General features: G+C 37.8%; 1 protein-coding gene across 10 annotated transcripts in view; it reads right to left on the reverse strand.

The window, feature by feature from the left end:
* Positions 1-20,884, reverse strand: part of CNKSR2 (connector enhancer of kinase suppressor of Ras 2) — a 223,420-nt gene that overhangs the window by 40,708 nt on the left and 161,828 nt on the right. For all 10 annotated transcript variants that reach the window (XM_074906110.1, XM_074906092.1, XM_074906062.1 and 7 more), the window contains 5 exons: positions 18,960-19,033; positions 16,584-16,655; positions 9,940-10,007; positions 4,639-4,739; positions 2,910-3,453 (listed from right to left, as the gene is read on the reverse strand). In XM_074906110.1, coding sequence (XP_074762211.1) covers positions 2,910-3,453; positions 4,639-4,739; positions 9,940-10,007; positions 16,584-16,655; positions 18,960-19,033 — 859 coding nt within the window. The remainder of the gene's footprint in view (positions 1-2,909; positions 3,454-4,638; positions 4,740-9,939; positions 10,008-16,583; positions 16,656-18,959; positions 19,034-20,884) is intronic.

Consider the following 20,884-nt stretch of genomic DNA (forward strand, 5'->3'; position numbering starts at 1 on the left):
CACGAGTAATTTTAATTAGGGAAATAAAACAATCCATTAAAGATTAGCAGTGCAATGCTAATGTGTTCTAATGAGACAAAAAGGAGCAACTGAACACACAACAAAGGCAGGTCCTAACGGATAAACATAGGAAAGGACAACCCATATTTTCAGTTTACCATGATATATTCTAAGCATTACAGCAGAGATGTTACCTGGAACTATTTGCAGTGTCAATAACTAAGTCTTGCAATATCTATTTAAGGCATAAAGTATTGATTAACAGAGAGCAGATCTTAGTTGTTTCAAATCAGTGTAGCTTTAGTAGAAAGTCAATAGAACTATGTTAAATTATAGCAGCTGGGGACTGCATCTGAAAAAAACATGGAGCTCCTGATTTGTGGTGTGGTTATTCGAAAATAATTTTGCAAATGAAGTTGGAAGAAACAGGACTGCATTTTACTATTTGATTTAAACTCAGGAGGTTTCAAAAGTGGAAATGTAAAAACAAAAAGCTGAGAAAACAAACTTTTGGCAGTGACATTTGACTTGTACAGCAACAACTATATTCCTTGTCCCGCACAAAAAGCAATAGCAATGATTAAGCTTTAAAACACATACATGTACACACAAGAACACATATAATCATCCAAGAGCTCAGAACTATGTCAGGATCACAAATGCGCAAATAAATACATTTAAAAGGTTCATCTGATACCACGTCAGGGAAAGTTCAAGGTGAGGTTAAAACATTTCTAAAAGGGGAAGGATTCCTCTTCTTCAGCCAGTTGTAATGTTTTGTTTTCCCAGAGCAATGGAGATGAGAGGGGCAATGATGTAGTATGCACAAGGGCACCCATTCTGTTAGTGGACTTTGCAGTTATAAGCACATCTTTCAGCTCAGAAACTGGATTTTGCACTTAAGAACACTACTTGCATGAAATCCCTCCTGCCTTTTACTGGTAAGGGCACTGGAAAAAGCCAGCACTGCAAACAGAACATTGCAGCCATAGCAACAAGCAATTCAACACTTAAACTTTCAACAGACTAAACAGTATTTTCTTTCTGGTTTTATAATTTCATGGTCAGTAATTCACTATGAGTACTTTCCTTGTCTAGCGGGTCATTAATGTCACAAAACCAATCTCCTGTTAAAGCTTCAACCAAGAAAACCTCCTCACTGAAAGAAAAATATATGTATACAGGGAGACCACTTCAAAAATTAAACTTTTTTCACCCTTTGTGGAAACTGGTATACAAAGATGGAGAAGACCGCAAGTTCTGGCCCATTAAATCAAGCACTAGCCCTTTATGAGTATTATATGCTATAAAAGGTTACAATCAGGAACAAAAAAGCATTAAAAATGAGATTTAAAACACCTAACAACTTAGGCTCTGCAACAGTATATCTGAGTAATGTCCACACAGCACAGGATTCCTGTGGGAAGTCTCCTTGACCCTTCTCATTGACAGTGAGGAATTTAAAAAAAAAAAATTTTATATTGCCATCAGTAAAAGCCCATTTGAAAACCAAAATTGAAGGCTAAAAATAGGATAAAACATGCTGCATGGTTGATGAAATTTAACCCTGTTAATTAGACAGCTTCATTTCACACTCAGTAAGAGTCTAATATTACCCTAATAAATGTATGAGTTTTTTGGAAAGTGTCATGTATAAGTGCAACTGAAATCATGCCTTTTTTAACTTTTAATGGCATCAAATTTAATATCTGCAAAAGAAATAACTGTTTTCTCAAAGTCAAGAATTTGAGATGTTTAGAACCTATTGAATAAGGTGTAAGGGCAATGAAAAACTGTTGATCTCTCTCAAGTAGACTAAATAATGTCCACATGAATTTTATCACTCAACAAAGGTGCTAACCTTAATGAATTAACTTAGGTAGGTAGTTAATTATCCAAAGCTTTCATTACACTTTCCTATCTCTTCACCATTTTTATAATCTTTTACTGCAGTGAAAAAAATGAATCTGAAGGAAGCAGAGAGCACAGACCCTTTGAGAGCTTCAGGGATCATCGTGCCTTTCTTGCCACTTCAGGTAACTTAATCGCAGCATAACCCCACAATTCTTGAATGCAGGCTTTGTTGACTGACCCTACAACCTGGGTGTGAACTCAACCTTGCTAGCAACATAAGCAGAGAAGCTCCATAAATGACAGTGAAGGACAGAGCACGAAACAGACACAGAAATGTGTTTACATGTTCAGGAGGAGCAGGGACCTTCTCCAATCCCTGTTTATTTGGATTATTTTTGACAAGTAGCACTAATATCTATGGAGTTAATGTGTCATGTAAGAATACAATTACTCAGCATTATGATCATTTTTAAGCCCTGCTGGTCACATAGTTGTTCTCCATTAATTTTTTTGTTTGCTTGAAATGTTTTTTGAACTTCTCTCTCTATAAATCAAAAGGTGAGGAACTGGGGAAAATACACCTTCTTTTTCAACTTCTTACAGCTTCTGGGCTGTCTTATGACCTGGCCACCTGGATACTACACAACCACAGCCTGACCCTGCACTCCAGGATTTACCTAGGTTTTTTTTCAACTCAGATGGGTTGGCTGGAAATCTTACTAAATATGTCCTGAGACATACATATGTCAGCGGGGGAGGACACTGTGCAAGTGTGAAGAAATCATGGAAGCAAAATCCATTTATAACTAAGAATTACTAGTAGGAGGTGACTGGTGACCAGCCTACAGGGAAGTGTCTGATGATCATGAGAGGTCATGCAGCACTCTGATTATTGAGCCTTATACATAAGGCAGATCAAGGGAGTGACAAGGAGACTTGGTAAAACATGGGGGATTTTAAAGACTGTTGGGGTTTTTTGATAGGAAAAAGGAAAAACAATCTCTGTGTTACACAAACAGGACTATGGAAAAGCCACAGAAATATCCCATACTTACTTTTATCTTCCTGGTTTTCTTCTGCTGCTTTGCCTTCCTCCTCCTCCTCCTCCTCCTCCTCCACTTCCTTCTGCTGTGCTTCTTCGTGGTGATCAGTGGCACCGACGGAAAGGCTCTGGCAGCAGTGGTTGAAGCCGCTATCCCGAGGCAGAGTGAAACTTCGGGGCTTTCCCCCATTCCCATTCAGCACTTGCATCCGCTCACCCTCCACGAGGGGGAAGGGGCCGTAGTGGTCTTGCAGGTGGCACTTCTGGGTGGGCAAGGTCGACTGCCGCCGGTGCTCGGGGGAGACCACGGCCGCCTCAGAGAACACAGAGTCCTCCAGCGGCAGCGTCTGCAGGTAGTGGAGTCCTGAGCTTGTCAGCGGTGTCTCTATGAGGTCCTGCCAGGAGCGCCGCTGGCTCGCTGTCTTGCGCACTGGCGAGTCGGTGGCACTCCCTGCCACCTCTGGGCGAAACTCCTCGTGCGATGACTGCGACTGGGAGGTCTCCGTGGATGACAGTCGGCTGTGTTTTGGCTCCACATAAGGGCTTGCGCAGCTCATCTACAATGACAGCAATAGAGCAATCTTCAGATCACTGTAGAGCAAGAACTACTTCTAGTAATAATTACATACTTTTCATTGTTACTGATGGCACCCAGTTCAGTAAAGAAGTCATGAATTTACCTGATTAACCTGATCTGATCCTAACTTTAAGGCATGCCCATATCTGTCACATCTATAGGTCAAATAGTGATACTTATTCATAATAAGTATCCTTATGTCTCTTAGTCTACAAAATAAGCCAACACAATTATTTGCAAAAAATTTTGCAGAATACGGCACTATGGAAGATATATAAGAGATGTGCCTGGTCCATTAAAAATCTTAAAAATGCCATCCAAATACCTGTTGTCATTCTATCTTGCTAAAAATTTCTTTGGAAACATGTTTGCACTGCTTCAGATCTATGGTTCTGGAGGATAAAGTATTGCATTCAAATTAAACATCATGAACACTCTCTTTCCCCAGACTTTTCCAAACTTTCATTCCAAATGTTTGCATTAAAAAAACTATATTCAAGTAAGATGCATTAGTTAACACTGTGTGAGTATACAAACATGAAAATTAAAATTGCCAGTGCAGAATAAGTTAGAAGGCCATACTCTGGTTTTATACCAACAACTGCTTCAAGAAGATAATAAAAACCAGATCCCTTTTGTTCTAATTGATAGAGAAACCTACTTTTTCACAGCAACAGAACAACTGGCATCACTGTTTGTGATATAAGACAGAACATTTTTATGTTGGCATTTCTCCGGAAATTCAAGTGTAATTTCTTACTGCAAAGCTTCACAGCACAACTGTTGGAGCCTTGGAAGAAGAGTCTGTGTTGTTACTGAGGTAACAACATTTTGTCAAAGTCGTTGAAAAGGGGGCGGTGAGGAATTGCATGGATGAGTAGGGGTCCATCATGAATGAAGAACAGGAAGAAGAATTCTGTAACAATCTATTTTGTACAGCAAGTGGGATTATAAATCCATGTTCTCCACAAACCAGTGAAAACAGCAATGACAGGTGTTGACGTTAGTGATGTATGTTACTTAACAACTGCCTTAAGTCAAGTACTGACTCAAAAAATACACCAGAGAGTGCCCTAATGTGCGTATGCACATGCTTTTAAACAGGAGAGCAGGTAAAAGTGACAATTTATGTAGTCATTCCTGTAGACAGTTGCAGGTGACTTACCGAAGGAGGCCGCGGGTATGTGTCATACGGGGGTGGTGGGCTGTCTTGTTTGGGTGTTGATGGAGTGTCAGCTTCCTCCTTATCACTCTCACTCCAATAATCTACAAGTTATATACAGATCAGATCAAAAACTACCAACACATTTTGATACGTTTGTGTATCAGAGACTTGCGTTCACAAAAGCAACTGGAAACTCCATCTTTGGTATTACTGTATTAAATACTAGTGAATGCTGACTCTGTAAACGTTAGCTGCTGTAATTTGGAATTATTTTAATCTGAAGAGTGAAAATTCAAAACATTACAGGGTATACTAAGTCTAATGCCCCACTGCAGAGATATTAAACACCAACCTGCAAATGAGACACAAATTTAATTCTTCTACACTCCTTATAAATGGAGTGTACAGAATACTCCTGATGCAAGTATCAATCTGATAATTACACAGTTATAAAAATAATTGTGATTGGATATATATTGGCTGGAAAATACTGCAAGTAGTTTTCAAACAGAAAAGATGAAAAATGTAACTTGCTAAAGTGTTGCTGACTGCAAATAACATTAACAAATGTAATTAATAGCAACTGGCAAATCAAACAAGTAGAGATTGCACACATGAATAATCAGTGATATTCTTCTACCCATTTTCTCCATTGTATGCTACCAGTTACCCAAGCTTTTCAATTCAATTTCTAGTAACAAACAGCTGCACTTAAGATAAGACAGAAAAACTTTATATCATTTATCTGCTTCATAAAACAGCTGCTGCCCTGTTATCCATGAAAGAACATAAAGGTGATACGGTAAGGAAAAATATGACAATGACATTTAAGTGCAGAGTTTCAAAAGATGGACGAGAAAGTACAAAGGATGCAGATCTTATGGGCTAAGTTTAATGGGATATGAGGTTTTATTTTATCAGGAAATCAAGTCTTGGCCAAGCCCATTTCATATGTTCGGTAGCTTGGTCAAATGGGAAAACACATGGAAAAAAGTACCACAAGGAAATTTATACTTAATCTGCTGCAAATGTTTCTGAAGCAGAACAGCATCTAACTAAATGGACACTGGACTTTAATATTCCTTAGAAAAGAAAACTACTTAACTGCCAACTCAGCTCAAGAAGGGGAACATTTCTACACATTGTAACACTTAGGTAAACATTTCTGCTGTCACTTTGTCTGGACTGTATTACCTTCTAGTATTTGGGAAATCATTGCACAACAGGACACTTTAGTTCAAACTATTCACAGACTAATCACAGGCAATTTTCACTTCACCTAGTAAGGGTTCAATGAACTGCATGACTTAGGAGAAGAGGATTGATTGCTGCTTCATTAAATGATCTAAACCAAAAAAACAAGCTGACACAATTTTGGTTTTAATGATTTTTTTGTTACTATGATGATTATTGCATTGAATGATTAATGATCTACTGTACCTAATTTTACTCAACACTTAAAACAAAAACTCACATTTATGAGACACCATCTTGAAACAACTGTCCCTAAAAGTTTGTATATTTTTAGACTGTAGTAATGGTGGGGACAGCCTTATCTATCTTTTTAATTTTTCCAAGCAGTTAACAACTCTGTTTTAACTCTGAGTCTCTTGATTTGCCTCCTGCAAGCTTATAGGTGAGAGATTTTTTTTTAAATGGTATAATAAATAAATAGCAGAAATAAAGTTTTCATGACTATGAAACAAAAAATTCCAAACAGTTTCATCTCTTTTGGTGAATGAAAGACTAAATCAGTGAAAACTTTTTAAAAATCACTCCTAGTTTTAAGAAAACTTGTTTCCAGCAACTCAAAACACCTGAAAATAGTGGCATATAAGCATGTTTTTTCCTATTACAGCAAAGCCTAATGGCACGACGTGTGGTGAGAGGCCTGTCAGAACTCCATCACTTGGTGACACTTCTGCAGACTTGAAGCTCAACTGTTTATTCTCAAAGTTAAAATTTAGCAGCCTCCGTGCAAGTTCTATTTTTGGCTAAAAATACAAAGACGTTCTTGCTGTCAAATCCACACACAATAAAACATTTTATATTCAGGCTTTTGCACACCTTAGACAGGGAATTCTGTTGGCAACCTACATCTTGTCTAGAAAAACTCTGCAGTCACAGAGGTCAACTTCCAGATGAAGTGTGTGAAAATACCCTCCAACCAATTTTTAAAAATGTTCTGCTTTTGGCACTCATTAGAGTCTATCTAAAATGTGTATAATGCTATCAAACAGTTGCTGTATTTCTGTCTGCAGATTTTGTCCAATTCAGTGACAGACAAGCTCAATGCATTAGACATCTTGAAATCCTTCTGAATGAGCAATAGACTGCATATATTGATTATAAACTAAAACTGACCAGCCATTTGCCAATTAAATATTTTCTATTTATATGAGCTAGTGTTTTTTTCTCCGATTTTATATGACTGGAAAGTACATAACTTCTCCATCCAAGGAAGTCCCTTGCCATATTGTTACCATTCACTGTATTTAATATGGAAAGTTGATGGTATTTTTATAAAACTGTTCTGTACAGAATGTGACATTTTATTCAGCAGTACACCCACAGTTTGGTGATTCGTGCATATCTGAAGCACTTGAAATATATTTATGCACTTTAGATTCAGAACCATTCAACTCTTAATTGAAACAGGTTTGACAACTACTGTTGAATTGTTTCAGAGGTATTATAAAGTTTTCCTGCAAAGGGCTGAACTGAACAGAAATAAAAGACCTTTTGTAAAATCAAATATGTAGATAACAATTGGTACAGTTACTGAATATAGAAAATTCCAGCTTCACAATTCTTATAATTGCAAAAATGCTTGAAGTGATAGAGAGGTTTTACTTTGCTAACTTGATGCCTCTGCTAATTAGGGACACTACTGAGATGTTTAATAGCCCTTGTGCTGGAAGCCAAGGATAATCACCAGAGGCATAAAAACACTGTACAGCATCGAGAAGGGAATGTGATACTGATTCCCACATTGAACACAATAAAGCAACACAAAGAGGATATAGTTTTACCTACCTGTATATGATAAATCAATTTAAGTGAATGATGTTACATAGTGGTAGTAAAGAGCTCCATCTGTGCCTGGCATATAATGCCTGGCACATAACTTCCATAGTAAGTGGGGTCTCACTGATTATCTTCAATAGGGAGACATTTTAATAATAGGTATCATGAGGCCTGAATGCACATGATCTAATGTCTAGGACCTAGATCATCTGCTATTTTATTACTCAGTGATTACTTAGTAACAAAAATAGTTCTCCACATCCATCTGTATTTTGAAAGGTATATCATGTCTAGAATTGTGCACTTGGACAGTATTAGCATAATTGCTCATACACCTTCTTCCTTACTGTCCCACATGTTATTGTAATTCCAGTGCCAACCTGCCGTCAATAAAAGTTGAATTTGGCTTTGAATGCTAAAACAGAGGATTTCCTAGAGGACTCCAAGATTCAGAGTTTGTTCACAGCCTCTTCAAGCAGTGACAGATGGTATACAGGTCCCTCCAAACTGGTTACTGTAGTGCTGCCTGGGGAGTACAGATTTCCAAACTGATTTTGAAGTCTGGTGAGGGACTGAGAACTTGACTAGAGGAACTGTGAGCATGGTGTTGCTATCCTGGGCTGTGTGAATGCAGAGCGCCTGGTGTTATGAATGACATGACGTGCCATGGACCATACCAAACTAAAACAGGGTGTAGGCAACACTCTCAGGATAAGCAGCTGCACTTACTGGAAAACATGATTAGATATGAGGCAACAGCAGGTACAAGCTAGTTATGTGCAAGAACGACAGATCACCCAAAAACCTTCCCACGCACGCTGCTACCACTAAATTACAGCAGTATGCTGTAAGCCACCGTTCTTCAACCCCAATGAGACAATCAGGGTATGAATCAAGGCAGACATAGCTTTCTGATATTGTCTTTTAATCTTCTACCACTTCAGAATATCCTACTCTCTTGATGTTTCTACCTGGCCGATGAAGTCACCCTTGCTTCTCACTGGGGAAAGGAGATTTTTTTGCACACTGTCTCCCAGGAAAACAGCACCGCAGCAACACACTGCAGAGAGACAGACCATGTGCATCTTCCTCCTCACGGTATCAGACCAGAAATTCAGGGCTAAGGCTGTTGTCACAAAGGTTGGTACAGAACCATGACTTTGGAGGGCAAGGAGGACACCATGTGGCAAATTCTGAAGCCTGGTGATAGCCTTCTGAACACAAACTCTCCCTGAAAAATGGTTATAAATATAGTCTTTGTAAAGTATAGACTGAATTAAATATGTTGCTGCTGAAGTGCCAAAAGACAGAACCATACTGATGAAAACTGCAGAACCACAGAATTAAAAAGTGAGGTTTTGACTCAGTGGGGAGCAGGCAGACAGGTATCTGGATAAGCTCTGGATCATCATGACCGCCAGAGTTTTTGGTGCCTGCTGCCAGGTACATGTGTAAAGAAGAGCATGGATTCAATACCCAGCTGTTTGCCAAAACAGCTGGTTGGATAGAAACACATCTGTGGATCCATGTCACTGGCAATTCTAGGAAACAACTTCCCCAACACAATTAAGGACTGACCCTTTCTTTTTCCTGTCTGCAAACAAGATTTCTATTGCAGCAAACTAAAGAAAAGCAACTCATTATTTTATATATGCCTCTTTTTCAAATCCGTGAAATATTAGACATTAAAAATAAACATTAAAAATAAACAGATATAAAATACTGCAAACTTGCAGCTCCAAATGAAATGCCAACAGGGCTTTAGCACACACCTCAATATAGCAAAACCAGCAGAAATCACAAAAATTAAATGGCCTTACAAATAAAGTCTTTAGGGGAAATCCAACTATGTCAACAGGCTTCAGAAGAATAGTTTTGTTCCTGAGACCAATTTCATACATTCCTGCCCCTTGTGAATTCAAACACCAAATGCAATGTTTAAAAATTTTTTTTAGTTGTCAGATTCTTAGATTTCTTCTGACAGGGGACACAGACTCCTTGGTACCATGTACTGGAGCTTAGTGGCAGTATGTTTGCTGCTTTTAGCTACCTTCTGCGGCCTTCTCAGAAACAATTCAGTGTCTGTGGGCCAGAATCTGAAGGAGCTAATCAAAACCCCCAAGAGAATAGGAATTCTGCAAAGCAACAACAGTAACACCCATATATGAATTGCTTTCAGATGACAAGAATAAGGCCTGATACACAGCAGGGAAAAAAGAACAGATGAACTTGTGATAAGAAGTGACAGAAGAAACCAAAATGACAACACTTTACCTTGCTCTTGTTTGATCCTTTCTCTTTCCGCATAGCCAGCAGCAAGCATGTTAATTCTGTTTAGCCATCTGAAATAATATTAAAAAAAAAAAAAAAAAAGCAGTGATACTGATCTAGCCTCTTAATTTTTGGGTGCATTTCTATAAAAAACAAAGTTACAAGCATCTGAAGGAGATTCAGGACAATGTTATTTTTCATATTAGACAGCTGTTTTCTTTGATACTTTTACTCAGGGAGTCTCCAAAGATCTATGATTTTGCTGTTGAACAAATTGTTTTCACAGCAAAGGTTTTATTTCAAATGGAAAATCATGTATGATGTCAAACATTTGTAAAATAAAGGATTTGGAAATAATCAAAGAGCTATAAAGTCTGCTGCTCACAGATATGCCATCACACCAATACTCCTGCTGTGCTGATTTCTTAAGAATAAACACCACTTTTCAGAGATTTAAGCAATATCTTAGAGTTGAATTGGCAATTTAGTAGAGGAACAGAGCAGAAACCAGAAATAAAAAGAACAGGTTAACTCCCAAACAGACAGTGAAGGTTTAACTATGCCATTATGTGTTTTAGAGCTTACCTACAGTGCCAAGTACAAAGAGGAGGCATATCAGAAATCACTTTTGTGTTCATGTCAGAGAAGCAGGGGAAGAAAAGACAGTTGCCTCAATGCAATTCACATCTAAGGCTTTAACCTCAACTTAGACTTGAAAAAATGCTTCCATAAGATGCACAAATTAAAAAAAACCCACCCAAACTTGCTATTCTCTTCTAGCAGGGCTGTTACTGCCAAGCGTACTCAACTGCCTGTAGCAGTGTAGTGCTTCAACCTGCCCACTTCCCCCATGGGCCTCTCAGTATATTCATTATCCAAATGCTTACACTAAAACAAGCCCTCCCTCAATGATGCTTTAAACCACCATCCTAATCTCCTGTGGTTGTCCATTCCATGGTAAACCTGGAATTACTTGCTCTAGTCATCCCATAGTCAGGATTTGACAGGCCTGGTTTGCCAACCTACTGGCTTGCAATTTTACTACTAGGGTATACAGAAGGACAACTGAAGTCAGGTTTGCATTTCCTTCGGGAACGTGAAACCCCTGTTTGAGAAGAATGTGCCTGGTGGGTTTCATTTGCATACTGTATGCGCAGAAACCGAATGTAGTGTTGTCTCAGCAAGGAATACACCTTTGTAATTACTCCTGCATGCCAATCTTCAAGACATTTCAGTCCAGGGTAAGCAGGCATCAGATCATAAAATACAGTTGCTCTCCTCAAAATTAACCCCCGTCACTGTTCTTCCACAAATGGTGAGCGCATGTATGATCTGTGAATCATGGTAATGGTCCATAAATGACTGTACATTGGGAAGAAAGCTAGAGATTTACTCCTGAAGTGATTACAGAATACTACATGTTAGCATACAATCAAAATTTCTGCCAGAAGAATAAGGAAGCTGAAGAAGAGACTTAAAATTTCAGTTGTAATTGTTAGAAAGTGCCATAAACTTGTAAAAATACCTGGCATATAGGAATAGAAATCCAACAAATCATGTCGCAGACAATGATTTCACATCTTCACAACAGAAAGGTGACTCACTGCAAAGCTATCTTTTAGGCTTGTATTTCTGATATGTGAAGGCTTTCTTTGGGGAATAAAGCTCAGTTGTCTCGACAGCTCTGCCTGCCCAAATCAGAATCACTGAGGCAGGATCCTCACCCAAAGCACTCCAATGCTGTGCTGCCAAGAGACCAGCAAAGGCCACAGACTTGTCTGTATCCAGAGGGTAAAAGGAGCACAAAAAGACAAGTGCCTGCTCTGTCAAAAGGCATGGCAGAGAGTGGAGGTGTCCCTTTGCTTGTCTCTTGCCTACTTTGGACTTCACGTTCCCAATTTAGCTCATGGCTTACCACCCCCTAGAGCAGCCAGCAGGGAACTAAACCCCTCTGGATGGGGCTGCTGACCACAAAGTATTAGATGATACACCTATGAAGTTCTCCTGTTGGAAAACTTCATTCTGTCCTAAATATGAGATAGCATTTTGTGTTAAATGTGCATGAGACTGAGATAACCAATTAAATTAACAAACACTTAATTGACAGTCAATTGATGCTGCTTACAGCTGTGGTAGATGTTTCTTTCCAGAAAAATGTTATTTCCTGAACAGTATATTCTAATGGGAACCCATGAAATGTGTAGCAGTCAGAAAGAGACAGTAGACTGACTTCACATTTAATGATTTTCTGCAGGTCATGATCTGTGTCGTGGTTTGGAATATCACCTGCAATGCCTGTAGGGTGAATGAGAAGGTACTGATGTGGTTGTAAACCATTAAAAACCATGGCTTTTTAGCAGTTTGCTAGTTCAGAAACTAAAAGAATGGTACTGAAACTTCTTCATATTTTCTGATATATGGCTGCTAAAGCTTCTTCAGATATAGTTAGAATGGGTATGGTTAGAGAATTAGTATTATTTTAATAAAGCATAGCTAGAGTTATGGTTTGTTGAAGTTAGAATAGTGTAAGAAATCCAATGAACTGGGCTTGTATCACAGGGAAATGTTAAGATCTCCAGCAAAATGGAAGAGGAATAGAACATGCCCACTTTACAATGCACTGGGGACAAAAGTTCAAAGTGTACAGTTATACAATATTCCTTACTATGAATATTAAAAGCCCTAGGACATGGGAAGATTTAAATCTTTCTTCCCTGTGGTGTGCTGTGTCCTGGCAGCCACTGTAACTTTTAGAGGCCAAGAGGCCAAGAAAATACTCCCTCCTTACTGCAAATGCAGCTTTAATTTTCATGTGAGAATTATAAAATCTATTCATTAGGTATGACAAGCAATACAGTAGCACTATAGTTGCAGCAATCATCTACGTTTTGTTTTTTTCTTTCAAGAATATCACATATGTTTCTTGTCAGTATTTAGTTAAAACAATTTTATAATGCATAGATTAGATTCAAAAAACCGTATCTTTCTGTAGACCTATAACTTCTGTAAAGAAGAATGCACAGTACTGACACTCTTACAGAAGAGTAGGAAACATTTTTCTATCTTATCTCATCCCCCAGGTAGATGCAATACTTTTAGTCAAAGCAGAGTGTCAAATTGCCCTCAATCATAAAGCTCAAGGATATAGGATGAACTTGTTATATGGGAATATGGATACCTTACCATATGGATAAGTACCCAACTGCAATTTAAATGGAATGAAGAGGCCTGTGGACAATACAGGAGAATTTTTAGAGGCCTTCTTCACTGAAATCTTCCAGAGACATTTCTCATGCACTAATACTACAAGCTGACTTGTTGTCGTTCTTCTTGATCATAGAACTGCACTAAGGAAAAAACCTCTTATGTCAATAAAACAGAAAGAAAAGAGCTCAGTTAAAGCAGATCAAAGAAGTTTTCAAACAAATATTTCGCGTGAAGTTACTGACTGTATTTCACTGCCTAGAAGGTGTAATTTTGGCAGCCATATATGTCATCACTTAAAAAAAAGACAGTTTGGAATAAAAAGGAAGATTAAGAGTATTTTAAGTATTTAAGTTGGTCAGTCCTAAAAATGAAGCATTTGCCTCTGAGCTGATGATCACAGCTTTTGAGTAAAGAACAAACAGTCCATAAAGCAGCAGGCACAATTACCATGGAAAATCAAAATAAAGTTATGTATAGTATCACCAAATAGAAATATATGGACTGCCTTCTACATCTCAATATTCTTGGAATGCGAATAACAATGAATTTCCAAGCAAGTTATGGGAATAACAATGAATTTCCAAGTAGCGCTACAGGCTTGGGGAGGAGTGGCTGGAGAGCTGCCAGTCAGAGAGGGACCTGGGGGTGTTGATTGACAGCCAGCTGAACAGGAGCCAGCAGTGTGCTCAGATGGCCAAGAAGGCCAATGGCATCCTGGCTTGTGTCAGCAATAGCGTGGCCAGCAGGGACAGGGAAGGGATCTTACCCCTGTACTCGGCACTGGTGAGGCCGCACCTCGATTCCTGTGTTCAGTTTTGGGCCCCTCACTACAAAAAGGACATTGAATGACTCGAGCGTGTCCAGAGAAGGGCAACGAAGCTGGTGCAGGGTCTGGAGCACAGGTCGTATGGGGAGCGGCTGAGGGAACTGGGGGTGTTTAGTCTGGAGAAGAAGAGGCTGAGGGGAGACCTCATCGCCCTCTACAGCTACCTGAAAGGAGGTTGCAGAGAACTGGGGAGGAGCTTCTTTAACCAATAGGCAATAGGACAAGAGGGAATGGCCTGAAGTTGTGCCAGGGAAGGTTTAGACTAGATATTAGGAAGCATTTCTTTACAGAACGGGTTGTTAGGTGTTGGAATGGTCTGCCCAGGGAGGTGGTGGAGTCCCCATCCCTGGAGGTGTTTAAGAGTCGGGTCGACATAGCGCTGAGGGATATGGTGTAGTTGGGAACTGTCAGTGTGAGGTTAATGGTTGGACTGGATTCTGTGAAAATGTTTCTATGACTATACACTTACACTAGCATACCAGTATTTTGCGTCAATAAAGGATATTTTGTCCTTCTCACCCAGACTAAGCATGTTATATGGGTATAAAAAACACTTGATGGTGCAGTCATGCAGATGAAAGGAACTTCAGATCCCACAACAATGAAGTTCAGTGATCATAGTTCTTCAGACTCCTTACCAGCATACTGGTGTGGCATAGCCATGAAAGTCATAAGAAGATTTGAATAGTGACAGTTACCCAAGATTAAAATGCCCATTTTATGTGAGTAGATACACACAAAGACTTCATACCCTGCATAGACTTTTTTTTAAAAAAATCCAACTGAATCATTTTATACAAGGTATGAAGAAATTGAACCATTTTGAACTTTTAGTTCTACTGTGCCTTAGCAGTTTTCTCCTTTTGTTTCTTCCACTTCAAATATAAACAGAACTGAAATGACTGCATGAAACATAATTTAAATGTATGTCAGAAACCTAACCGAAACCCCCAGAAATTTATCAAACCAGTCTTAATTTAACTTAAAAATTTGATTCTATGTTTGACTTCACTAGGCTACAAAATTATTTTAGACAGTAAGTATTTTATTATCTCTGCATTTGAAAGATTATTTTTCAGTAGCTTACTCTTTTATTTTCAATATATAGAGTTAATTCAATCTCTGTGAAAGTGGACTACTTGTTCTAATACATTAAACAAAGAGAAAAAATAAAATTATTTGGTGAGACTCTGATGGCAACTCAGATGTAAGAACTTCAAGTATTTCCACAGAGCCTGACACAGTTCCTTTAAATTTACATGTGTATAACTCAGATCAAAAATTGGTCAAGCTCATTCGAAATGAATTAATAAGCACTTCAAAATATCATAAAAAGACTGCTTATGTTGGGAAGTCAAAAATCTTTCAGTTCTTGAGTTTTTAGACTGTGCAATATATTTTTAAAGAATTGATGCATATTTGCTGCCACTTCCTGATTACTGAACAGTTATAAAAATTTTTATCCTTAGAAACAAGGTGCCTTGTCATACTGACTGAAGACCTGCTGACATGATTTATCTACTGCTGTAGTTAAGGATAAGCCAAATAGACAATGCCATTATTCTGTTTGTAAATTGCATTGCCTGGTTTGACAGAATTATCAATGAAAGGCAAGCCTAAAATTTTACAAAAAAAATAAAAAGGTTTTAAGTTTTCTAATTGAGAATAGACTTTTGAAGTGAGCCTTAGTCATGCATGAACTTTTGAAAAAATGTTAACAGACAGCTGTTTCTAAATGAAAGCAAGCATAGTAAAATATTGGCATACTTTTGCAGTCAAATATTAGCAGTAAAGAACTGGCAGTACCCTGAAGGTGGCTCTGCCAGGTAGCTGAATCTAGTACACACGGCAGAGATTAAACCATGATTATAGCACTTACTAACAGTTCTATGGCTGAGTTTCATCTTTTTTTTTTTTTTTTTTCTGTTTGAAAAGCAATTTTTTCTCAGCGAGGACGTCCACAGATATTATCTAAGATAGACCAGTTCTCAGGTTGCAATAATAGATTTTTTTTTTGTGTCCTCTGTCATATGATGAAAATGGCATGTTATTTTGAACTGAATTAATTTCAGTTTATGCTGTGAAAATAAATGAAATAAAACACCAGATATTTGAATAAACATAAGATCCATGTTTTAAATTTACCATTCAAATGAATTAAAAGAAACTGTGGTTATTTTGTGCTGAAATCTCAATCATTTTTCTGAAACAATCACACGTGGCCTAAAACAGACACAGTAAAACTCAGTATCCAAAGAACAAAGACTTAAGTACTTGTTCTTTTGAGTTGCTGAAATTTTCCCCACCAAATTCAATACAACCAAAATTTCACTTCAACATGTATGTTAAAAATCTGCAAAATTCTTTCTCAGTAATCTCTATCTCCTTTTTCAAGACTGGCAGAAGATCAGTGACTGCTTTAAACCTTTCTCCAACTTGTCATTCCCTCCACATGCACCCACTTCAGAAAACAATGCTACTGAGCACTTACTTCTTCAGCTATTAAACTTAACTTTTTAGATTAACATATAATTTACTATCACTGTGTTATCACTATCTTCAAGAAGCGTCACATTTACAGAACAGTTACTTGAAGTTTCCTAGATTTCCTTACCTGTTCATATCATCTAGATGTTCAGCAGCAAAATAAAAACTTTTGATCTTAGGATGGCAGGCTTTGAATGCACTGTAGACAAAAACCATAATTATAAAAATATAATGGCACATCTCTTTAAAAAAAAAAAAAAAGATAGTGTGGTCACCAAGGAATGAGATGAGTTCAGATTTCCTGAGTTGTTAGATGCCCCCAAACAGCATACAAACATACAACTTCTAGGACTGTGCCAGATTTCAACAAGTGCTCTTCAACCACCCCTTTCTAAATAATGCTTGATTCATATGTGCATAAATATTGTTCAACAATCACTTGCAGTGTAGTGTATCTGGATAAAGTTAACTAGTTAAGAATATAATTTTATGTATTAGGTAATTTTGCTGATATATCTAGAGGTGTCAATTTTTTCTGAACAGAAAATTGACTGAACAATTTATTTGATACAACAGAAAAACTCTCAGTCCTAGTGATTTCCTACATCCCAGTGACCTAGACATTACCTTTAGCTCTAATGACTGTGTTTCAAGCAGAAAAAAGTGATGCTCTGATTGACTTCCAAAAAGCTGTTATAAATTAACACAGTATTTTTGAGGTCATTCTAAGCAATGGGTAATTACATCTCTTCTTTTCTTTCCACCAAAGAAATCAACATGACTGGGCTGAGAGAATGACTGTATTTTATACATAATATGAAATAAATTACTAGAAAGAATTTTCTAACTATGTTGGATAATGATTTATGGTGAAGTACTTGAAGATCCAGGAAATGCATCTGAAAGTAATTAATAATTCACAGTACAGAAGAATAATTTTTGAGAATAGCCTGAAGGTCCCTCTTAAAATAAGAGCAAAAATGTTTAACAGTCCCAAAGAAAATACAGAAAACTAAAAACATAATACATGAACAACATCATCAACATTTTTCTGAGACACAATGAATTTTTAAAATCTGTATTAAAAATATAATAAAATAATTCACACTTTAATTGATTGTGTCTCAGAAAAATGGTAATGATGTTCTTCATGTGTATCATGCTTGCAATTTCCAATGTATATGTCTGTGTGTGTGTACATATATGTAAATATATGAAAATAGGTTTTAAGAAACCAGAGATATGAAATTGATATCCAGGAAAGTTACTGCTAATGAAGTTAATGTAAAATCGAGACAAAAAGAATTCCTCTGATGCATTAAAGTGTGACACAATGTTATGCAAGTGAAAGCAGATGTACAGTGACATCTGCTCAGTTTAGAAAGACATCATCAAGTTACTGAGACCCAAAACTTGACTTCTTAAAATTGTTACAGCATCTGTTGTCTGGATTCTTTTCTTTATCTGTCACCCAAGCAAGGAATTCTAATAGCCACATTTTATGTTCTACTATCCAGTAGATACCGAATCAACTAAAAAAACAATTTAAGCAGGGTGCAATTCTGAGAAATGTCAACCGACTTTATGCTGATGCCCCAATAAAACCAGAAAAAAATGAAGCACTTCAGCAACGTATCCCAAGGACACAGGACAATAAGCCCAAGCAGAGATATTTCCTTTTTTTTAAAATACAGTTTTTATTTTCTGCCCTTTGAGACCATCATGAAAGTTCATCCTGAAGAGACATGTAGATCAATTGATTATACAAGGTCACTGTGTTCTTTAGAACTGTATGTACTACAAATCATATAATTTTACTTTTGCAATTGCTTTTCTGTACAAATTTCAGTGATTCCACAGTCCTGATAAACTTAAAAGAATAGTAAAAAACATTAGAAGGCAATGCAAAAAGTTTTCAACAATAACTCTAAAAATGCCTCTGCAGGAGCATGAGCCTGTTACACTGCTACATATGCTTGAATTTGCATCTAAATAAGAACGACAGCACACACAGCTAGGTGAGAAGAAAAGTAATTTGAGACCTTTAGGTCATACCTCAAAAATACAGCAAATCAGTGGCATTTTTTTCACTCTGCCTCAGAACTGATACACTGTGTCAGCAAACTTTGAGATGATGCTAACTCATTTAGAGTTACATTAAAGATTGATGCCTGACCATGAACTAGGGGACTTTTTTATTTGGATGGTCTCTACTATGCTTAAAGCTCTTTATTGAGCTTAAATTGTCATACACCCGCACTCCAACTTCCAACAAACAAAAATACCTTCCAAAACAGGAAGGAAGCAAAAGAAAAAAGGAAAACTAGGAACATAAGCAGCCAAACAAACCTCTTGTTCTTAATTTATTTTGCTTTAGTCAAGCCCTGTGATTCATGGTAAAGGCATTGTAATGAAGTCCATTATGTCATTGTTTTAAGGGAAAACCTTGTCCTTTGTTCCACTTCTTCTATTGTACCACTGAATTATTTTTGAGCATACTTACTATTTCTTGCGGCATTCACTGGCTCTGTCAATTTTAAATTCAGGTAGACTGATGAATCCTTCTGCTTTTTCATCCTGCAAAGATAGTTCTAGATGTTACTTGTTAAGGTGTCAGAAAAAAACCCCACCACACTGAAAACTTAGATATTTTCCCTTGCCTGCTCCTTATATAAGGAATACTTCTGTATGCTCTGCTCTGACAAACCTCCCACAGAAGTCACTGGGACTTTTGCCAAAGTAGTAAGACAGATCCCTTGGTGTAAAATACAGTTTTGAATACCCAGTTTTCTCAAACAGTTTCACAGTTGAAGCAGCATTTGAAAATATACAAAATGACCAAATGTATTCAGGCAATTAGTTATTGTTATTAGTTAATTTTGGGGGAAGATCGACTAATTAGTAAGGAGAAATGCAGTCTACTGTAAGAAATAGGGAAAAAAGCAATTTCAGTGTGTGCTGCTTACCATCTTGATACGATATCACAGCTAAGAGGCATGACATATCTTCAGCTACTTTCATCTCTCTCCAACACTCAGGAGAGGACATCTGACCTTCCTTCTCTCTCCTCTAAAGACTTGTGAATAGTTTATTTTATCAGATATTTCATCTCCCTTGAGACTGTCTTTTCACAAGTTGAAAGCATTATTTTAAACCATTAATACATCAGTAACACAGACTCTCTTACTTAATTGCTCATAACTTTGCATGAGAAATTAATACAGGATCATGAAAGTGAAGCTGCAGAAAACACAAATGTATGTTAAGGAATTCCACAGAATTACATATTTTTCTCAGACTCTCCATGGTTATACATGGTTATTAAATGGTTATTCCTATACAGTCCATATGACTATATGCTTTCTTAAAAATAAAGACAAGACAAAAAACAGCATATAGAAGTGGAACTAGAGTTGGTCTGTGGAAGGTACAAGATTGTAACAGGTTCTGCATTAGCAGGTATTTTAAAATCAAAAGGATACTGTTTAGAATAATCTTGCTATTTCTTTTTTGAATGGTTGCCTAAGGAAATAAAATTTTGGCAAAAGCACTGTTTTCTTGTCTGTCCATCTGCCACTGAGGCTCCCCCCACCAGCGTGTGATTCTATTGGTGATTGCAGATACTTTAGTGAGGTGGCTGAGGTCTTAACAAGTCTCAGCAAGTCACAGGGAAACTTGGGACAGGGGAGAAACAGAGGAGCTCAGACCACTCCCATCTCCACGGGAAAATAAGGCACAATTCACTTGTTTCACATGTGCTTTGACCATGGCTGGTGACCAAGCATCATACTTGTAGATATGAGTTACCACCCTGATGAAGACCTTGTAGTAGACCTTGAGGAGGAAGGATGGAGTGGAGGGAGTTAGGGTTACCGATCCGAAGCTGGGATCAAGGCGCAAATGGTCTAAGTCTGTGGAAAAACAGGCTTCAGTAACTCTGTGGAACAACTTGCTTTCTGTCTACTCACAGAAAAGTTGAGGATCATAGTATTTTTAAAAGGTTATGTACAAATGCTTGCAGTGATTAAAAGACCAAGACCAGGACTGAGTGCGTCCACACATTGGCAATGATTTTATCTCAGGATATTTTTTTGCCTCAGTCTTCACTGGTAAGGGCTCCAGCCACACCACCCAAGTCACAGAAGGCAAAGACAGGGACTGGAAGAATAAACTGCCCACTGTAGGAAAAGATCAAATCTGAGATCATCTAAGGAACCTGAAGGTGCACAAGTCCATGAGACCTGATAAGATGCATCCATGGGTTCCGAGGGAACTGGCAGATGAAGTGGCTAAGCCACTATCCATTACATTTGAGAAGCTGTGGCAGTCAGGCAAAGTTCATGGACTGGAAAAGGGGAAACATAATCCCCATTTTTAAAAAGGGAAAAAAGGAAGACCTTGGGAACTACAGGCCAGTCAGTCTCACCT

This window comes from Athene noctua, chromosome 1, assembly GCF_965140245.1.
Source record: "Athene noctua chromosome 1, bAthNoc1.hap1.1, whole genome shotgun sequence".
In the NCBI taxonomy this organism is placed as follows: Eukaryota; Metazoa; Chordata; class Aves; order Strigiformes; family Strigidae; genus Athene; species Athene noctua.